This window comes from Nomascus leucogenys, chromosome 13 (assembly GCF_006542625.1).
Source record: "Nomascus leucogenys isolate Asia chromosome 13, Asia_NLE_v1, whole genome shotgun sequence".
NCBI classification, from domain to species: domain Eukaryota; kingdom Metazoa; phylum Chordata; class Mammalia; order Primates; family Hylobatidae; genus Nomascus; species Nomascus leucogenys.
This window is the reverse complement of record NC_044393.1, coordinates 65,591,423-65,609,167: the sequence shown is the minus strand read 5'-3', so window position 1 is coordinate 65,609,167 and position 17,745 is coordinate 65,591,423. Positions and strand designations below refer to the sequence as shown.

At 42.7% G+C, this 17,745-nt stretch overlaps 1 protein-coding gene across 1 annotated transcript in view; it reads right to left on the bottom strand.

The window, feature by feature from the left end:
* The window catches only part of CAV1 (caveolin 1), a 36,182-nt gene extending 22,862 nt beyond the window's left edge, over positions 1-13,320 (bottom strand). Inside the window, exons 1-2 of the mRNA XM_004090205.3 lie at positions 13,017-13,320; positions 11,420-11,584 (exon numbers count right to left, since the gene is read on the bottom strand). Of these exons, the coding sequence (XP_004090253.2) occupies positions 11,420-11,584; positions 13,017-13,046 (195 nt within the window). The 5' untranslated portion in view covers positions 13,047-13,320. The remainder of the gene's footprint in view (positions 1-11,419; positions 11,585-13,016) is intronic.
* Positions 13,321-17,745: the final 4,425 nt, after the last annotated feature.

Below are 17,745 nucleotides of genomic sequence, written 5' to 3'. Positions count from 1 at the left end.
CAATTTCTCTTCCTACTAAAAAACCTCACTCTCAAGAACAAGCAAGGAAGAGAGATCTGTGAAGCTAACCAAAATAATTAGTGGTGAAATCTAATGAACGCAATTCCACTTCCTTGACATATTTTGGTATGCCCATTTCCAGCCATATATTACTTCTAAGAAGATAGAAAACATATACAGTGAACCACGATTGCTGAGACATTTTAATTGTTCTTCTTAGAGATTAATGGTGCCTTGTAAAATGCACTATTAAATCTGTTTCTTCCTTCTGGCATTTGTTTTTGAGAACAAATATGTAATTACTAGGGAGGAAGTCTCAGAGAAATGATTTGCCATATTCCATAGGCATTTCTCCTACCAACGTGAAACTCAGGTTTTTCTCAATTGTTTCCTGCTTTTACAATGTATTGGTGTGGTCCCACAAATGTCTGTAGAAATTGAGCAGGCAAATTGAGAACCTTAAAAGGAGCTGTTTAGTGCAACGTACCTGTCAGGACCTGCTTTTTTTCCTCGGGCTTACCCCTCCCCGTATATCCAGACAGGATCAGCCCCACCCCAGGAGCTCTGGCCAACTTGGGGGATCAGGGGCACTTTAAAGACTTAAGCGATTCAACCTTAGCCACCACCACAACGTGCCTGGTTTTATTTCTAGTCACTGGACGTTCTACTCTAGTTCTTCTCTGGCCACACCTGCCCTTTGTACCCCATTTCTTGTCTTTGGGGCTTAATCCTTCCTGCCCAGCATCCACATTCCTTGAAGCCTGGGGTTTTACATTGGTCCTTCTCCTTCCTCAAACCACCTGCCAAGATCTAGGGTCTGATCCTAGAAACTCAGACCTGTCACTCCCAACAGAGATCATGTCTGGAATCGCCATAAGCTGCTCACCCAGTGTGAGGACACTGTCATCTCTTTCCATACTGTGGCCACACCAGTGGCTTCTGGGATCATGACTTCTTACAGAGAGGCACCGGAGGACAGTGGTTAAGAATCCGGGCTTTGGAGTTTCACTACCTGGGTTCAAACCCTAACTCTACCACTTCCTGCCTGTGTTATTCTGGCAATCTGCTAAGCCTGAGTTTCCTTATCTGCAAAAGGAATATGATGGTGATAATAATAATAGTACCCATCTCATAGGGCCATTGGAGGTGTCAGTAAAATGATCTTTGTCACCCAGTCAGCCTATAGGAAGTGCTGGAAGAAGCACCCCATCTCCTGTCTCACTCCCACTTGCACATACCCCCTTGGTTTGCCCCATTGCACCGAGAGCCCTTTAAAGGGGATATCTCATCAGATACGGTTCTGATAAGTGCAGAATGCAGCTTTTCAAAACTTCACTTTTAAATTGCTGTGAGACAGAATATTAAGCACATATGTACACCCTCAAAAGTTATTTAAGTCTTCTTGAAAGTAAAAACTTTTGGTTTTTTAATTGCCAGCCCAGCTAATGACGATTAAGAGGAAATGGTTGTGTCTTTAGGAATATGTAGTTCCCCTGCCATGAAATAATGACCAACAAGAGACATGACTCCCCTTTTAATGGCTTTCTTTCTGGCCTAAAAAGCCCTCTGTGGGTTGCTATGGCCTACAAAGAGACAAATGCCTTTGCTGGACAAGGAGGGCCCTGCTGATCTGGCTTCTGCTAGTACCCCCGGCTCTGGCCACATCGATTCACTGCTGGTGCCCAGAACAGGCCAGGACCCCTCAAGGCTCTGGTTGCTCCTGCTGCTCCCTCTGCTGGGACCCTGTTCCTGGTGAACATATGTTCAGCTTTGGAGACCACTGAGAACTCTCTTCTTTGTGGTTGACTGTGGCCTGTCCTTTGATTACATGACCTCACTCAGGTTTGTTTACATGTCTGTTTCCCCACTAAGCCCTAAACTCTTTGGGGACAAGGGCTACAATGTAACTACTCAGTCCATGCCTGAGCCTGATTGGGTCATCACACATGGAAGCACCATGCACAGAAAGGGTTGTTGGGAGTTGTGGAGCTGGGATATGAGATATCACAGCCCAGTCCAGCATGGAGCAGGTGGCAGGATAGGGAGAAGGGTGCTCGTGTTACTTTTTTTCCTTTGCTTCTTGTCCTCTCAATCTCCTGCTTTCTCACTGCTTGGGCTCAGCTTCTTTTTGTTAGTCATTGCAAACAAGAAAATGTAATTGTGTTTGACATCTGCACCATGCATGAGATGACCCACTGCCATATCTAGACACAACTTACCTTTTTACATAAAATCATCGCAACATCCTTGCTGGGATCAGGAGAAGTTTATACACTGAATGCAGCTTTTTAAAATGTCGCCTTTAAATTGCTATGAGAAAGAATATTAAGCACATATGTACAACATCAAAACTTAAGTCTCTTTGAAAGTAAAAGCGTCTGGTTCTTAATGGCCAGCACAACTAATGATGGTTAAAGGGAGACTCGGTTGTGTCTTTAGGAATATGTACTTCCCCTGCCATGAAATAATGACCAACAAGAGACATCTTCTCGAGGTTCAATAAAGAAAACAAGATGTATTTCATATCTGAAACATCAACATAGTTCCCATGAAAGGCAGGAAATATGTATTCTGTGCAGGTGTAATTCTGTTCTACCAACCAATTCCCTTGGTAGTTGCATAGCCTGTGGATCATGCAGATTTCCTTTAAGGCAAAATTAAAAACACTTCCCCCACCCTAAACAATGGTTTATGTGCAAGCATGCCATTTTATGTTTCCTGGACTAACTGAAAAATAGTTTAAACTATTTTAAACATTTACATCTTTTACTGAGTAGCTGAGAAAATATGTGATGGAAGGATGTCAGTCTCATTAACCCTGTGTTTCAGAGAAAGAAAGGTCTGAGGGTTGAGTAGATTGGAACATAAGGGGTCCTCTTTTAAGTTAGGGTGCAGTTTAATGGCTGTGATAAAAGGCAGTGATAAAAGGGTGACATTAGAGAAAGGAATCAGGGGAAGGCCTGACATGCCTGGAATGTAGAAATTTTGCCTATTCTGCTAGAAAATAGTGTGAGTAGGGACTTCCAGTATATTCCAGGTATAGGAATCAGAGACAGGCCATTGCCAATTCATTTGTGACAATATTGTTTTTTCTTCCAAATGGGACACTTCTGAGCATGCCTGGATGCTATTACTTGGGGCTGAGTAGTGCTGGCTAGTCTATATGAGACAACCTAGAACATATGGTCACCCCATTCCTAGGTCACTCTAAGGCTCTAAGCTTGCAGTTGGCTTTAAGCCCAAGTAGCTTGAAGGGATGGAGAACCATTGAGCGAGTTGATTTGGGAGCCCTCCATGGTGTTTCAAAACTCTCTGGCAGGGTTTTAAATGGCCTAACCCGCAAGTATTCTACTGGCAGGAAAAACATCTACAACTTTGCTGTGTATCTTATTTGCTCTCTTCAGGTAGAATCAACCAGGGTGTATATCTTTAAGCCAACCTTGGGCACAATCATTTCTAAATCTGACTTCACAGTGTAATCATTTGAAAAATGATCATTTGAAACTCTGAAAAATACAGACACTTAGGCTCCACCTCTAGATATTCTAATTTAATATACCTGGGCTGGGCGCAGTGGCTCACGCCTGTAATCCCAGCACTTTGGGAGGCCGAGGTGAGTGGATCACAAGGTCAGGAGATTGAGACCATCCTGGCTAACACGGTGACACCCCGTCTCTACTAAAAAATAGAAAAAATTAGCTGGCCGTGGTGGCGGGCGCCTGTAGTCCCAGCTACTTGGGAGGCTGAGGCAGGAGAATGGCGTGAACACAGGAGGCAGAGCTTGCAGTGAGCCGAGATCACGCCACTGCACTCCAGCCTGGGTGACAGAGCCAGACTCCGTCTCAAAAAAAAAAAAAAAAAAAAAAAAAAATATATATATATATATATATATATATGTATCTGAGGTGGGCCCAGGCATCTGTATTTGTAAACATTCCTCTGATTCTTTTGACACCTAGCCAAATTTGATAGTGCTTTTGGGTTTATAAGGAGGTTATGGGGTTTTAAAAAGGCTGCAAATTTCAATTTTTATTTTTATTTTTTTCATGATGGAGTCTCACTCTGTTGCCCAGGCTGGAGTGCAGTGGCACGATCTTGGCACACTGTAACTTCTGCCTCCCAGGTTCAAGCGATTCTCGTGCCTCAGCCACCAAAGTAGCTGGGACTACAGGTGCATGCCACCATGCCCAGCTAATCTTTCATATTTTTAGTAGAGACAGGGTTTCACCATGTTGGCCAGGCTGGTCTCAAACTCCTGACCTCAGGTGATCCGCCTGCCTTGGCCTCCCAATCAATGTTTCAATTGGAGGATTAGAAGTTGAGAGCCAGTATGTGAGGAGAGGATATTAGAGAGGAATTGAAATATTTTCTACAATTTAATTACAATTTTTTATGAGACCAAAACAGAAGCAAATTGCCTAAAAATACATATTCCTATTTTGCCTTGTTTATTTGCCCAGAAACAATTTGAAAATTTATAAATGACATGTTGTTTGGACCAAAGATAAAAAGATAGAAGATTTTAACAGACAGTAGAATTTGGTAAAGGAATCCATCAAAAGTTTGTGAAGGAATCTGCATAAAGAAAGTCAAGGAGATAGCTACAAACTCTATGTGGGCAGCATTTATATCCTGGCTAAAACAATTAGCTGGGAATTGTGGCACATCCCTGTGGTCTCAGTTACTCAGGAGTCGCTTGAGCCCAGGAGGTTGAGGCTACAGTGAGCCATGATTGTGCCATTGCACTCCAGCCGGGATAACAGAGCAAGATTTTGTCTCAAAATAAATAAATAAATAAAGCAAAGAAACACTAAATAGTTTGCCCAAAATATTTTTGGGGCGCTCATTTTATTTTATTTTATTTTATTTTATTTTTTGAGACGGAGTCTCGCTCTGTCACCAGGCTGGAGTGCAGTGGTGCACTCTTGGCTTACTGCAATCTTGGCCTCCCAGGTTCAAGCCATTCTCCTGCCTCAGCTTCCCGAGTAGCTGGGATTACAAACACGTGCTACCACACCGAGCTAATTTTTGTATTTTGCATAGAGGATGGGGTTTCACCATGTTGGCCAGGATGATCTTGCTCTCCTAACCTCATGATCCACCCATCTTGACCTCCCAAAGTGCTGGGATTACAGGAGTGAGTCACTGCGCCTGGCCTTTTTGGGGCATTTATTGAATGCTTTTAGACAACAATTTTGCTCCCTATGTATAAGCTCAAATCTCATGGACTACTGAGGAAGATAAATCTATGGGCTTAATATTTTTGATCCCTTCTTCCTCCTTGGTGGCCAGTGGGACTAGAACGCTTTCTAGTTGAAAGAGATCATGAAAGCATTAGGCCATTATGCTGAAATCACACCTGATCTGATTACTTCATGCATGCCTTTTCCTGACTGCTAAAGAAAAAGAATTTTGTGTCAGTCTCTACTTTAGAATCAGCACATTCAAGTTTTAGAGAAGAAAGTTACAAAAGTTGCAAATATATGTTTTCTAATCTTGGCACAATCCTCTTTCACTACAACAAGTTGCCTCTGAGAATCTATGTGTTAGGCACAATTTCTAGGGGCTGAGAGTGTCTTTTTTAGAAAGTTGTTTTAAAACAAGTATAGTTTGCAAATCTTTTTCTCTAGAGCCTCAGATTATGGTAAAGAAGATAATAAATATGCAAGGTCTCCAGGGTGTGGAAGAAGAGTGTGTGTATCTTGGAATAAACCATCTTTGTATGAAGACAGCAGACCTCAACTTTCCCCACAGCCAGGGGGATCATGGAAGGTTCAACCCCACAGGTGAGCACACATAGCCCTGTCCTCCTAGAGACCAGCTGTTTCTGGTCATTCCATCACAGAGAATTATGTTTAAAAGTAGGGCAAACTAAAAAGCAGTTTCATTTGGAATATGAAAGTGTCTGTTATTTTATGGACTTGAGTGGGCCGGATACATAAACAGGTGGTTTTTCAAATTACTGGACTTTCCAGATGCTGCTCACTATTGCAGCTGTTCCTACTTTCAACCCCTTAAAAGTGTAGCCAACCCTGCCGTTAATTGAAAGAATATCCCACATCATGAAGCTTTTCATAATTCAAGGGTACTTGGTGCACCTTGCCTTAAATTTTAATAAATAATATGAAATCGTATTCAGTTAAAACCGAAGTTTTTTGATTGCAGTTAATAGATGGAGGAGGGAAAAGACTCTTTTAGTAAGCATTTAAAATGTATATAATTTTGGGTTGAACTTGAAAGCATTTCATATGCTTAAGAATGAATAATAGCTGCCATTTTAGTATCATCCTTTGCTCAGTATTCTGAGAACAATTTCCCACTAAAGATGATCATAATGCAATTTTACAAGCTGGGGAGTCTGAATTCCATGCATGACTTCATACATGGTAGAATATCAATCACCAACTTGTGAAGCTATCTCCTGAACAAACATACAAGCAAAAGTAATACTAATACCAACAGAAAAAGATATTGACATGGTGCCAAGACAATCTGATCTTTTAAATCTTATGCTTTGATTAGATGTATATCAAATAAATAATAATTTTATAAGTGACTGTTATACTGATATTAATCACCAATTGCTCTAGAATGCTTTCTAGTTGAAAGGGATCACGGAGGCATTAAACCATTGTATTAAAACCGAAACTGATCTGATTATCATGTGCGTGCATTTTCTTGACTCTTAAAGAAAAATTTGTGTCTGTGCATATTTAAGAATCATTACATTCCAATTTTAGAAAAGCAAGTTATGAATGCATATTTCTGTTTTTCAACAAAGACCTCCTTCAGATGTCCTGATTTGTCTCAGTGCTAACAGAATCATCTAAACACATTTTTCCTCTCATGACAATAGTCCGTGGTGAATCACATAATCTTATCTATTCTTCCTTAATGATACATTTCAAAATATTCATTTTGGGCAGTAACTATGTAAAAAGATGGATAACATTTTAAACTTGTTAGCCCTTAATTTCTATTAATATTACAAAAGAGGAATTGGAGGCCAGCCTGGTAACCATGATGATCCCTTCCAATTCTAAAATTCTGTCATTTTATGCATGTACGGTTCGATCCCCAATGCCACTTCGCATTGTCTTCATTTCACATCTTGACCATGATGCAATTACATCTGAACTCTTTTCTGCTCAACTAGACTGGCTACTTTTCATTACCTTCTGTACCTTTACCGGAGTCATTTTACAAAAATGTCACCTTCATTATACCACACCGATGCTTGCAGTCATTTATGGCTGCCCACTGCTGACATGATGATGTCCAAACTTATCATGAGTGCTGGATTTAGAGACTCTGCATTTTACTATGATCAGTCTTTTCACCTTTATCACCTACCACTCTGCCACATGAAATCTCAAATCCCAGTCTGACTGAGCTACTAAAACTCCCCTGTGGGAGACATTCTTGTCTCCATGCCTGGCTCATTTAGAAGGCCTTCCTGTGCTTTTGCCCCAGCTATTTGCAATCATCTGTCCTCCATGACCCAATTCAAACTGCACCTCCTTCATACCATTCTCCATTAAACCATCTGCAATACATCCTCCTTCTCTGACCCTGCTATCCTTTCCATGGCTGGGTCTCCCTAACACTTCATATTGATACCATTCCCTATCTAAAAACCTTTTTGTTATGCAATATTCAACACTACTGTATTTACTTCTGATTTCTTACCATATATATTATATATGGTCTGTTTCCAAAATGATGAGACGGCTTACAGTAGAGACTACATAAGACAGTATGTCAGTTAAAAGGGGGAAGTGAAAATATAAAACCATATGTGGGAGAGAATAAGGAACATGAATTAATGAAACTTAAAATCCAGCTATAGATTTGAAATTGCTTCCTGGCAGTCAAGGCAAAAAAAAAAAAAAAAAGGAAAAAGGACCAATCAGTTTCCATGTAGCAGTGACTTACTGTTTTGGTTGTGTGTATGTTTTTTTTTAAAACACTTTTTACCTGTGTGCATGTTGTCTCACTAACTGTAATCTTCTTTGTGATTGCTAGGATTTATTGTAGGAATTACATAGCAAAGCATCTAATCTAGCATATTGCATGGGTTTAATAAATAAATTAATGGATGGCTAATTTTATCAGAACTATAGATTTGAAGCCATTTTATTTATCTAGAAAATCAAAATAAGTACATAATAAACATGTGACTAACAATGTGAACAAAAAAGACACAGAAATCTCAGAGGGAGAATGAAGGGTTTGAGTTTGTGACCACTTTAATTAAAGGAAATTTTAAAAAGTATTCACAAGCTACTTAATATTTTTGGGTAAATGTCTATATTTGGGTAAATTGTCTCATAATGTGCAGCAGCAAGCTTTTAGTAAAATGAGAAATTAATTTTATTGGAACTGGATTGTATACTATAATGTGTGTCATTATTACTAGTAAAATAGGTGATAATGCTGCACCTTCTTGAAATATAAATTCATGCCACACGTGAGTTTTCTTTCCTCTCCAGAAATGAAACTGGGGTTTCATTTCTTCTCTAGAGTTTTGTTGTTATTTTCTTTAACTTGGCAAAGGGATGCTTTTACAATGCAGAGAACACCCTAATCTGGCACTGTCCAATAGAGATTTCTGTGCTGATGGAAATGTTCTATGTCTGTGCCACTAGCTTTACCTGTTGGACACTCACAATGTGGCTAGTGTGACTAAGGAACTGAATTTTAAATTTTACTTCATATTAATTACTTGAAATTTAAATGGAAACACAAATGGCTAGTGATTACCATATTGGACAGAGCAGCTTTTACAGGGCTGCTTGCTTTTAGGACCAACTTTTCCTTACTTGATTGGGTACCTTTAACAGTAGATTCCATTGGCCACTGTTTCTTTCTTATTATGTGAAGTTTTAAGCTAGCATGCATTAGCACTAAAGCTTTGGGTGCTTTTAAGAAGCACCCAAAATTATTGTCATGATTTTTTTAAGAAGTCTATGTTGTTGGCCAGGTATAGTGGCTCACACCTGTAATCCCAACACTTTGGGAGGCCAAGACCAGTGGATCACTTGAGGTCAGGAGTTCAAGACCAGCCTGGCCAACATGGTGAAACCCCATCTCTACTAAAAATACAAATATTAACCCGGCATGGTGGCATGCACCTGTAGTCCCAGCTACTCAGGAGGCTGAGACAGAAGAATTGCTTGAACCTGGGATGTAGAGGTTGCAGTGATCTGAGATCATGCCACTGCACTCCAGCCTGGGTGACAGAGTGAGACTCCATCTCAAAAAAAAACATAAATAAATAAAAATAAAAAATAAAAAGAGTCTATGTTGTCAAAAGTAAAATTTAGGGAAATTTATTATTTACTGTCATGGAAACTGGGAGAGAATCATCCCTGTTTCTGTTATTTTGTTTGTGCTTGGACTTGAGGATACGTATTTATAAAATAGGAGTCTCCATAAGATGTAGATAGGCCCCTGTTCATCAGCCAGGCACTCTTTGGGCAGAATTTGCATTTGTAGTCTTGGTGTCTCTCTGTAGGGCATTCTCTGAAGTCCCCTCTAGGCCAGGCATCTGAGTGAGACTGCCAAATTCTTTCCTAGGTGGATTTTTTGGTTTGACTGTCTTGTTTTGCTCACAGTTCTATGAGCAAGTAGTCAGGGTTTCGTTTCTTTAGGCTATCAGGAGCTTGCTCTAGCTTTTTCTTTTAATTTCTTTAATTTGAGGATCCCCATACTTGCTCTTTGAAACGCTGTTTTGTAAACTGCTATTTCCTCCAAGCCTGTTATGTTTTTTTCCATCTGTGTTGAAGTCTCTTTTCCCAGTGGGGCCTTTCTTTCTCAACTTAGTCATGCTATGTGTGGAGACCCACATCCACGCTGTTGGCCTCTCTGACTCATCCCGGGAGGTTCGCTTGCTCCAGGGAATCTCACCCACAGTGCAGTGGAACAACAGGGAGGATCCAGTGAAGCCAGCCCTCTCTGAAATCTGCCTCTTTTCCTGGCAACTCTCCTTCTTGTTCAAAGCTACATGAGAAGGGTGGGGGTGGGGGAAAACACAAATATCCTCTCCCTTTAAGGTAATGTTTTTAGTAAATAGTTCTTTTAGCAATTCTATTTTCTAGTTTATAAGGTACTTTTGTTGCTGTTGCTTTTAAATATTCCATAATCCAGCTAGTCAAAAAAAAGCTGCAAATGCTCCAATTTTCCTTTTTCCTACTCCAGGAAGCCAAGAGAGTCAATTCTGACAGTTTTTTTTTTCTTCCAGTTACAGATTAAACTGTTTCCCCTTTTGAAATATATTATTCATGAATGTAAATAGTTTGTGAACTACAGCTACTCCCATCCATAGATAGCAGGCGTGGTGGGTGGAAATTGCTCATCCACCTCATTGATTGCTGGGGGTTGTATAGGAGTAGATCTTCACACTGCAATCCCTGAGCCAGGATTTTTCCTTAGCCCTCCATTTCTCAGAGAAAACCCTCTGCCAAGGATGGCTCTAGCCCATGATATCCCAATCCAGATGTGTTTAGGCAATAAATTCCTCCCACTAGATTGGCTAAAAGGGTCAAAATCGAATAACAATGATAATTTAAAACTGACCACTGAGTCAGATCTAAGTCTGGCCAATAACCCAGTCCATTTATATTTAATCTCACCAAGCACGTCCTGAAAGTATGAAAAGGAACTCCAACCTGAATGTGCCATTAGCTCAGGGAAGGCAGACCCAGGTAGCTACTAAAGAAGCAGCTTTCCGCATCTAAGTGCAGGTGTCCATAGATAGAAGAAACCAAGAGGCATACATTGTTTTTGGCTTTGTAAATTTGCTTAGTCGTGCACAAGTGACTTGTTAGGCTAGTTAAAGTAACTTTCATATGTATATGAATAAGTACGTATTTTGTCTTTAGTCCTAGGCATTTCCACCCACTGTAGCGTTTTTAAGAAAATCACTTCTCATCGTTTTAGTTGGGGGAACATGCCCATCTTGTATTGTGACTCATCCTCAGCACAAGACCTGACACAATTATCTTACTGTCTTAATGCCACGTGCAGTGGGGGCCGGTCACTAGACTTTCAACCTGGGAATGGATAGGAACCATCTCACCGTCCCAAGGAGTATGGGCAGTCTGTTGCTGAGGTCAATAGGTTCATTTGCTAGGATAAAAGTGTAGTTGTAGGAACTTCTACAAAACTCTAGCTGAATTTCAGCTGAACTAACTATTGGGGGGAGATGGGGGAAGGGAGATATAACGTTTCTGCCGACTGCGGGAGCTCCCACACATCAAACCCACAAAACTCTGTGTGTGTGTGTGTGTGTGTGTGTGTGTGTGTAGGGGGCGGGGTGGGGTGTGCGTACACGGCAATGCTAAAGAAGGATGCACGGGCTAACTGCCAGAGGAGAGCTGTCCCAGCCCTTCCCTGTTTGTTGGTCGCCTTGGCTTACCTTGACCACGTCATCGTTGAGGTGTTTAGGGTCGCGGTTGACCAGGTCGATCTCCTTGGTGTGCGCGTCGTACACTTGCTTCTCGCTCAGCTCGTCTGCCATGGCCTTGTTGTTGGGCTTGTAGATGTTGCCCTGTTCCCGGATGGGAACGGTGTAGAGATGTCCCTGCAGAGGGCGGAGGGCGGACGGCCAGGAGGGGGAGAGCCGCAGCGGCGGTGGGAGGAAAAATGCAAAAAGAAAAACAAGCGATCAGAAGTCAGCCTGGCGGCGGGGGAAACCTCGAGCTCGAAATCGAACTAACCGCTCCGACAGCTACGGCTCGGTGCACAGAAACCGCCTGCGCGCAGCCAGCTTTTTAAGAGGATCTCGCAGAGGACACCACACCCCTCCGTACTCCGCAGGGCGCGCCTGCCTCCCCCGCCCGCCGCCAGGGGTCAGGGCAGGCCCCGCCGCGCAGTCCGCAGGACCCCGCCCGCGCACGCCCCGGCTCAGCACGCAGGACCCGCAGGACCCGCAGGACCCCGGCGGCGAGGGGGCAGCCACAGGCTTCTCCCGGACTCTCTAAGCCGTGCCGCTCTCGCCCCGAGCGCTTCACCTGTTTCGCGTTCCGGTCCCCGGCCCCTATTACCCCTGCCCCGGTAATCTCTTCCAGCTTTATCTAAGATCCAACAGCAGCCGCCCGACCCGCGGAATGTTCCCTTTATCGCTGCTTCTTGGCCGCGTGCCCCTCGCACCTGCCCGCGCCCCCCACCCTGCCTCGGCCCTCTCTTGTCCTTCCACGGCTCTCCCTCCTCAATCAGCCGTGATGATCACAATCCCGAAAGTCCCCATTTCTGGCGGAGCCAGGCTCCAGACCCCCTAAACGTCCTAGAACTCAGTCTCACCTGCGCAGCTTCCCCGACCCACCCTCAGGGCACTCCCAGGCTGCGGGCGGGTGGCTGAAGGGCAGCTGCGTGTTGGAAGACGAGGTTTCCACACGCGGGCAGAGCTCCAGCGCGTGGAGGGCGTTGGAAGTGATGGTGGCAGTTTGGGGAGGGGAGGCCCATCCCTCTCAGAACACCCCTGCCAGACGCCAAGATGCAGAAGGAGTTCTTGAGATGGTTCAAGAACTTTGGAAAGTGCAAACACACCGCGCGCCGCCTCCGGGACCTGCCGGTCTGGGCGCCTGGCGGGGAGTCCCGGGGACTGTCCCCAGGACTTGGGTAAATGACACCTCCACCCTGCACTCCACTTCTTCGAACCCCCAGCAGGCAGGGCCGGACCGCGGGGGTCCCGCGACAAGGGAGCATCCTAGACCCATCCAGTAAACGCGTCCTGGGCCCAACAGACCCAATCTCAGGACCCCAATCCCCTTTTCCGTGTCCTCCTAGCTCAGGGGATCCCTGGGCCCCCTCCTCACTAGGAAAACATAAAACATTCCTGGCTTCTCTTCACTTCCCCGCCCAGGCCCATTCCTCAGCGGTGCCAACGCCAGAGGAGTGCTCCGAAGTGGAGAGAGGGCTGGGGCCAGGGCAGCAGTCGGGATATTTGGAGAGGCAGATAGCAGAAGCGGACACTCCCCGCGCGCCCGGGCCGGCGCGCCCCCACCGATGCCTACCTCCGAGTCTACGTATTTGCCCCCAGACATGCTGGCCCGTGGCTGGATGAAAGCTCTGAGGAGGTTTCCCTGGGCTGTGATTTAAGGGAACTGAGGAAGGAAGATCTTGTATTGTATGGGGGAAAAAAAAGGCGCTGGCGGGGGGGCGGTGGCTGGGAGGGAGCCTCCTGGCCGCCCGCCAAGGGTTTGTTCTGTTCGTGGTTGGTCCGGACGTGCGCTGCGCCGGGTTTAGGCACATCCCCAAGGTTCTGGCAGCAGAGGGCGGGGAGCGCCCGCAGCGAGCAGAGAGCGAGTGAGAACGTTTCTCCCGCGCTGGGGTGCTTGGGCAGATTATTTTAAACCTGAGGCAACATTTTCCCTGCTCTGAACCACCGAGAGGCGTCCCGGGGAGAGCGAATGTTTTCGCAATGCATCATCTCAGCAGGGGTGGAGGGAGCGGACGCGCCTATAGAGATGCCCAGTATGGGCAACCAAGGCGGCAGAAACAATCCACAATCCTGCCCTGTCCTAAGCCGTCGCCTCCCACCTCCCCCACCCCTCGCCCACGTTCCATCTCTGCCTTAAGACACATCTGTCTCTCTGTTTCACAGAGGGAGGGATGAAAGACGGCTAGGAACCTTTAGGTACATTTCACATCTAAACTTTGTGGATCCCTTGTGGAAGGAATCTGTGTGGGTGCCTGTGGTGTACTTTTGGTGACACTCGTTTACATCTAGTCGGTGTGGATGGAAACTTAAGCAGGCATGCAGAATTTAACATTTCCCATCCGTTTCTGAAATGTCTCCCAAACGCTTCGAAATAAGAAATGAAGATCTTTAACTTTTCAATAATTTTATTACCGATATTTTCTGGAACAATGGAATTTTATGTCAACAGGTTATGCCATATTTGCAAAATACACAAAATATTTATAATTGTAGAATTATTTAAAACTTCAAGTTTATTATCAGAGATTTTTTTTAAATGTGCTTGGCTGTGAGGAAAGATTTGACTTTTCTAATTGACTAGACTTAAAAAAAATGTGATAGCGATTAAAGTATTTTATCTGTTCCTGAATTTGGGGCTTCTGTCTTTACTTTATTGTAAAAAAGCACAAAATGAATTAAATAGTAATCAGTCATTTTACTCTTGAGCTGGAATTAATCAGGAAACTCATTATCCAAAAATGAAAGGACATGTTACTTACGCTTCCATATGCAGTCAAAAGTCAAAGTATCACTTGAAATTATTAAAAAAAAAAAAAGCTGGAGTACACTTGAAGGGGCACAGGTTAAAATTAAAATAAAGAGGGGAATGTGGGTTGGGAGTAAGAGGGAGGAGAAAGGGAAATGGATGGAATGCTGAAAGAGTTAGAGAGAAGACACGAAAGTATAAAAGAACTATAAAGGACAGGCTATTGTTGGTAGCAAAAATTTTTGGAACAAAAGATCAGTTTTAACTAAGAATGGCAGGGAAAGTGTCACAGTGTCACAAACGTTGGCATGTCTGTAATTATGTTGGCTATTCATGATTAGCAGACTAAAGATCTTTCAAAAGTTGGGTTTTCCCAAATACCACATTAGTGGGAGCTAAATGATGAGAATTCATGGAAACAAATAGGGAAACAACAGGCACTGGGGCCCACTTGAGGGGTGGAGCGTCGGGGAGGGAGAGGAGCAGAAAAATAACTATTGGGGAGTAGGCTTTGTAGCTGGGTGATGAGATAATCTGTACAACGAATCCCTGTGACACAAATTTACCTATTTAACAAACTTGCACATGTACTCTTGAAACTAAAATAAAAGTTAAAAAACTTTGGAATGTTTTAAAATAAGCTTATTTATGAATAAACAAATAATTAGGGTTTCTTTCTTCTTTCTTTCTTTCTTTCTTTCTTTCTTTCTTTCTTTCTTTCTTTCTTTCTTTCCTTTTTTTCTTTTCTTTCTGACAGGGTGTCCTCTGTCACCCAAGCTGGAATGCAGTGGTGCATTCACAGGTCACTGCAGCCTGGACCTCTTGGGCCCAAGTGATCCACCTCACTTTCCTGATAGAATGCTGAAACTATAGGTGTGCCCCACCACACCCTGCTAATATTTTTAAAAAGTGTTTGTAGAGATGGGAGTCTCACTCTGTTACCCTGTCTGGTCTCAAACTCCTGGCCTCAAGCAATCCTCTTGCCCTAGTCTCCCAATGTGTTGGGATTACAGGCGTGAGCCACTACAACTGGCCAAAAAGTTGCGTTTTCTTAATTTCATTTCTGTCAGATTGCATTTCTAAATTATTTGAACAAATTATATTAACAAATATTAACAAACACAATATACTAGAAAAGGACTGCCAGGTTCATATGTTCTATAGTACCTAGCCCACCTCTAATGACTGCCATAAATTCATTTAATTCTTCCATCATACAAGTCAGTTGGGGTTACGTTCTATGGAAAAATGTGGAAACCACTTCCCATCTATTGTTATTCAGTCTTCAGCTGTGATGAGTAACGTTAACTGTGAAAAAAGTCAACAGGAACACAGAAGGAGCTTGTCCTGCATTCCAGCAAGAAAAGGACTTTCCAGGGAGGCCTTTAAGTGAATGCTTAACTAGTACTCAACCAAGGGAAAGCAATCTCGCTGGGAAAGTCCGTGTAGAAAAGTCTAATCAACAGCAGCACATGGAATCATAATGATCAGTGAAGCGTTGTCAATGCCAAAATGCATTCCTAATGAGAGGAAAAACCACAAACTCTTCATTAACCTGCCTCAACAAGAAGCTGGCACCAAAGAGAAACACATCTTAGTCTGGTTATAATAGCCGACTTAAAGAAACTGCTCCAGATTTGTGAGAAATAAAAGGAGAAGAAGAACATTGTTAGCATAGGTACAAAATTGGAAATGAATAGATGATATAAGCAAAATGTTTTTCTTTGATTCCCACACAGATAACTTTAGGCTTGGAGGCAAGTTAATAACTTTCTCCAAATCGTTTACTTAAAAAATGAGTATTTGGCAATTCATTTGCCCTCTAATTTTTTTCTTTTTTAGAAGCAGCATTAAAGGTCATCCCATGGATTAGAGGGCACTAGAAATATAGATCTAAAAGCCACTCAGACGAACCAAAACAACCATCTGAGAGATGAGGACACTAAAGCTTAAATACATTAAAAATACCTTTTCCTAAGGAGTTTTGTTGGATAATGAAACATTTTACAGTTGATAAATCACCAGAGAACCTGTTAGCAACTTCTGAGACATGGGGTTCTTAAGTAGGCTAGTCAGGGTCGGCTTATGGCAAAATTGTGAAATTCGTTGCTTTTCATCATTCTCCCATCTCCTTCTTTATGTCACTTTACTCTGGTACAACTACCTCTTCCCATCCCTGCCACCATGGGTTCTTTTCACATTCTTGGCTACTTTTTTTAACTACCACTATAAGATTTGGAATCTAAAGGTTTGACCACTGTCAATGATATCAATGGTGTTAAGAAGCAGGCATCTTTCCAACAATTCTCAACACTCAGCAGTCCGAGACTTCCCAAATGTGCCTCTGGCAATGCGTTCAGAGAAGGAATTCCAGCTTGGGTTATAATAGGAGTTATCACCAGGTATGATATTATAAAAAAGTAATAATCAGTATGGCAGAGCCACCAACCAATCATTTCAAACTTCAGCCGTGGCACTGGAGCTGTGCATTAGAGTACTGCTGGTTAGTTGCTAAACCATTAGGAGGTTAAGGGTCCTCAGGGGAAGGGCAAAGTACATTTCAGAGCGGTGACTATTTACATGCAAGTGTATAAACATGCCAACATTTTAACAAACATCTGTGTGTAAGTACATAAACATGTCATCTTTTAATGATCTCTGAGTTCAGCTCAGTATTTACCCGGTTTGTCAGCATCACCACCCCATAGGCCTTCCGCTATTCATTGCATCTGCTGAATCCCATTGAGGCCTCCTTCCTACAGTTGCCCATTTCATATGTGGAAAGAAATGGCTTTCTGGATGAAGACTTGCCTCATCACCTGACTCCTTCCTCACCTTGTTCTAACTTGAAGCTTCTGTGGATTGGGGCTTTTCCACTTTGAGTATTTTAAATAATTTTTTCCTACTTATTTTCTTAAAAAAAAAAAAGCAAACAGCGATTTTGTGTTTTAAAAATCTTTCTGATCAAGATGGCTGAGTTTTCTTTTCCTACTATTTATTTAAATTAACTTCACTTTATTTACAAAATTAAAAATACCACTGATATCTACCCAATAGGAGCGTGTAAACTTTAGTGAGGTGATGTATTTGAAGCTCTGAGGATACTGCCTAAAGCACAATAGTTGCTAAGGTTGAGGGAATACATTTTAGTCCACAAATTTAAGATTCAAATAAACATATTTTACTTCAAAGTATTTTTATTGTAAAATAGTTCGATTATCTGAAATATGGCAAATTGTATGATGGACACCTGCCACCTAGCTTGATCAAGTATCATTTTGCCTTATTTATTCCAGAGCTTTTTAAACAGAAAACATTATAGATACTGTCAAAGTCCCATGGAATTGTAACTTTCTCTTTTTCTGTAACTGATCTTAATTTCTTTTACAAAGTCCCATTCCTTCAGGTGGCAGAAACTTAATTTCAGTGAATTTCTGGTTTCTTCCACTTTGTCCTAAATTCTACGGGCTTATGAGGTGACCAGGAATCTTGAGTGTGTCTGTGGTGGAGGGTTTCTTCCTTAGCTGTGCATCTTGGCATCTGCTGATGAGTAAGT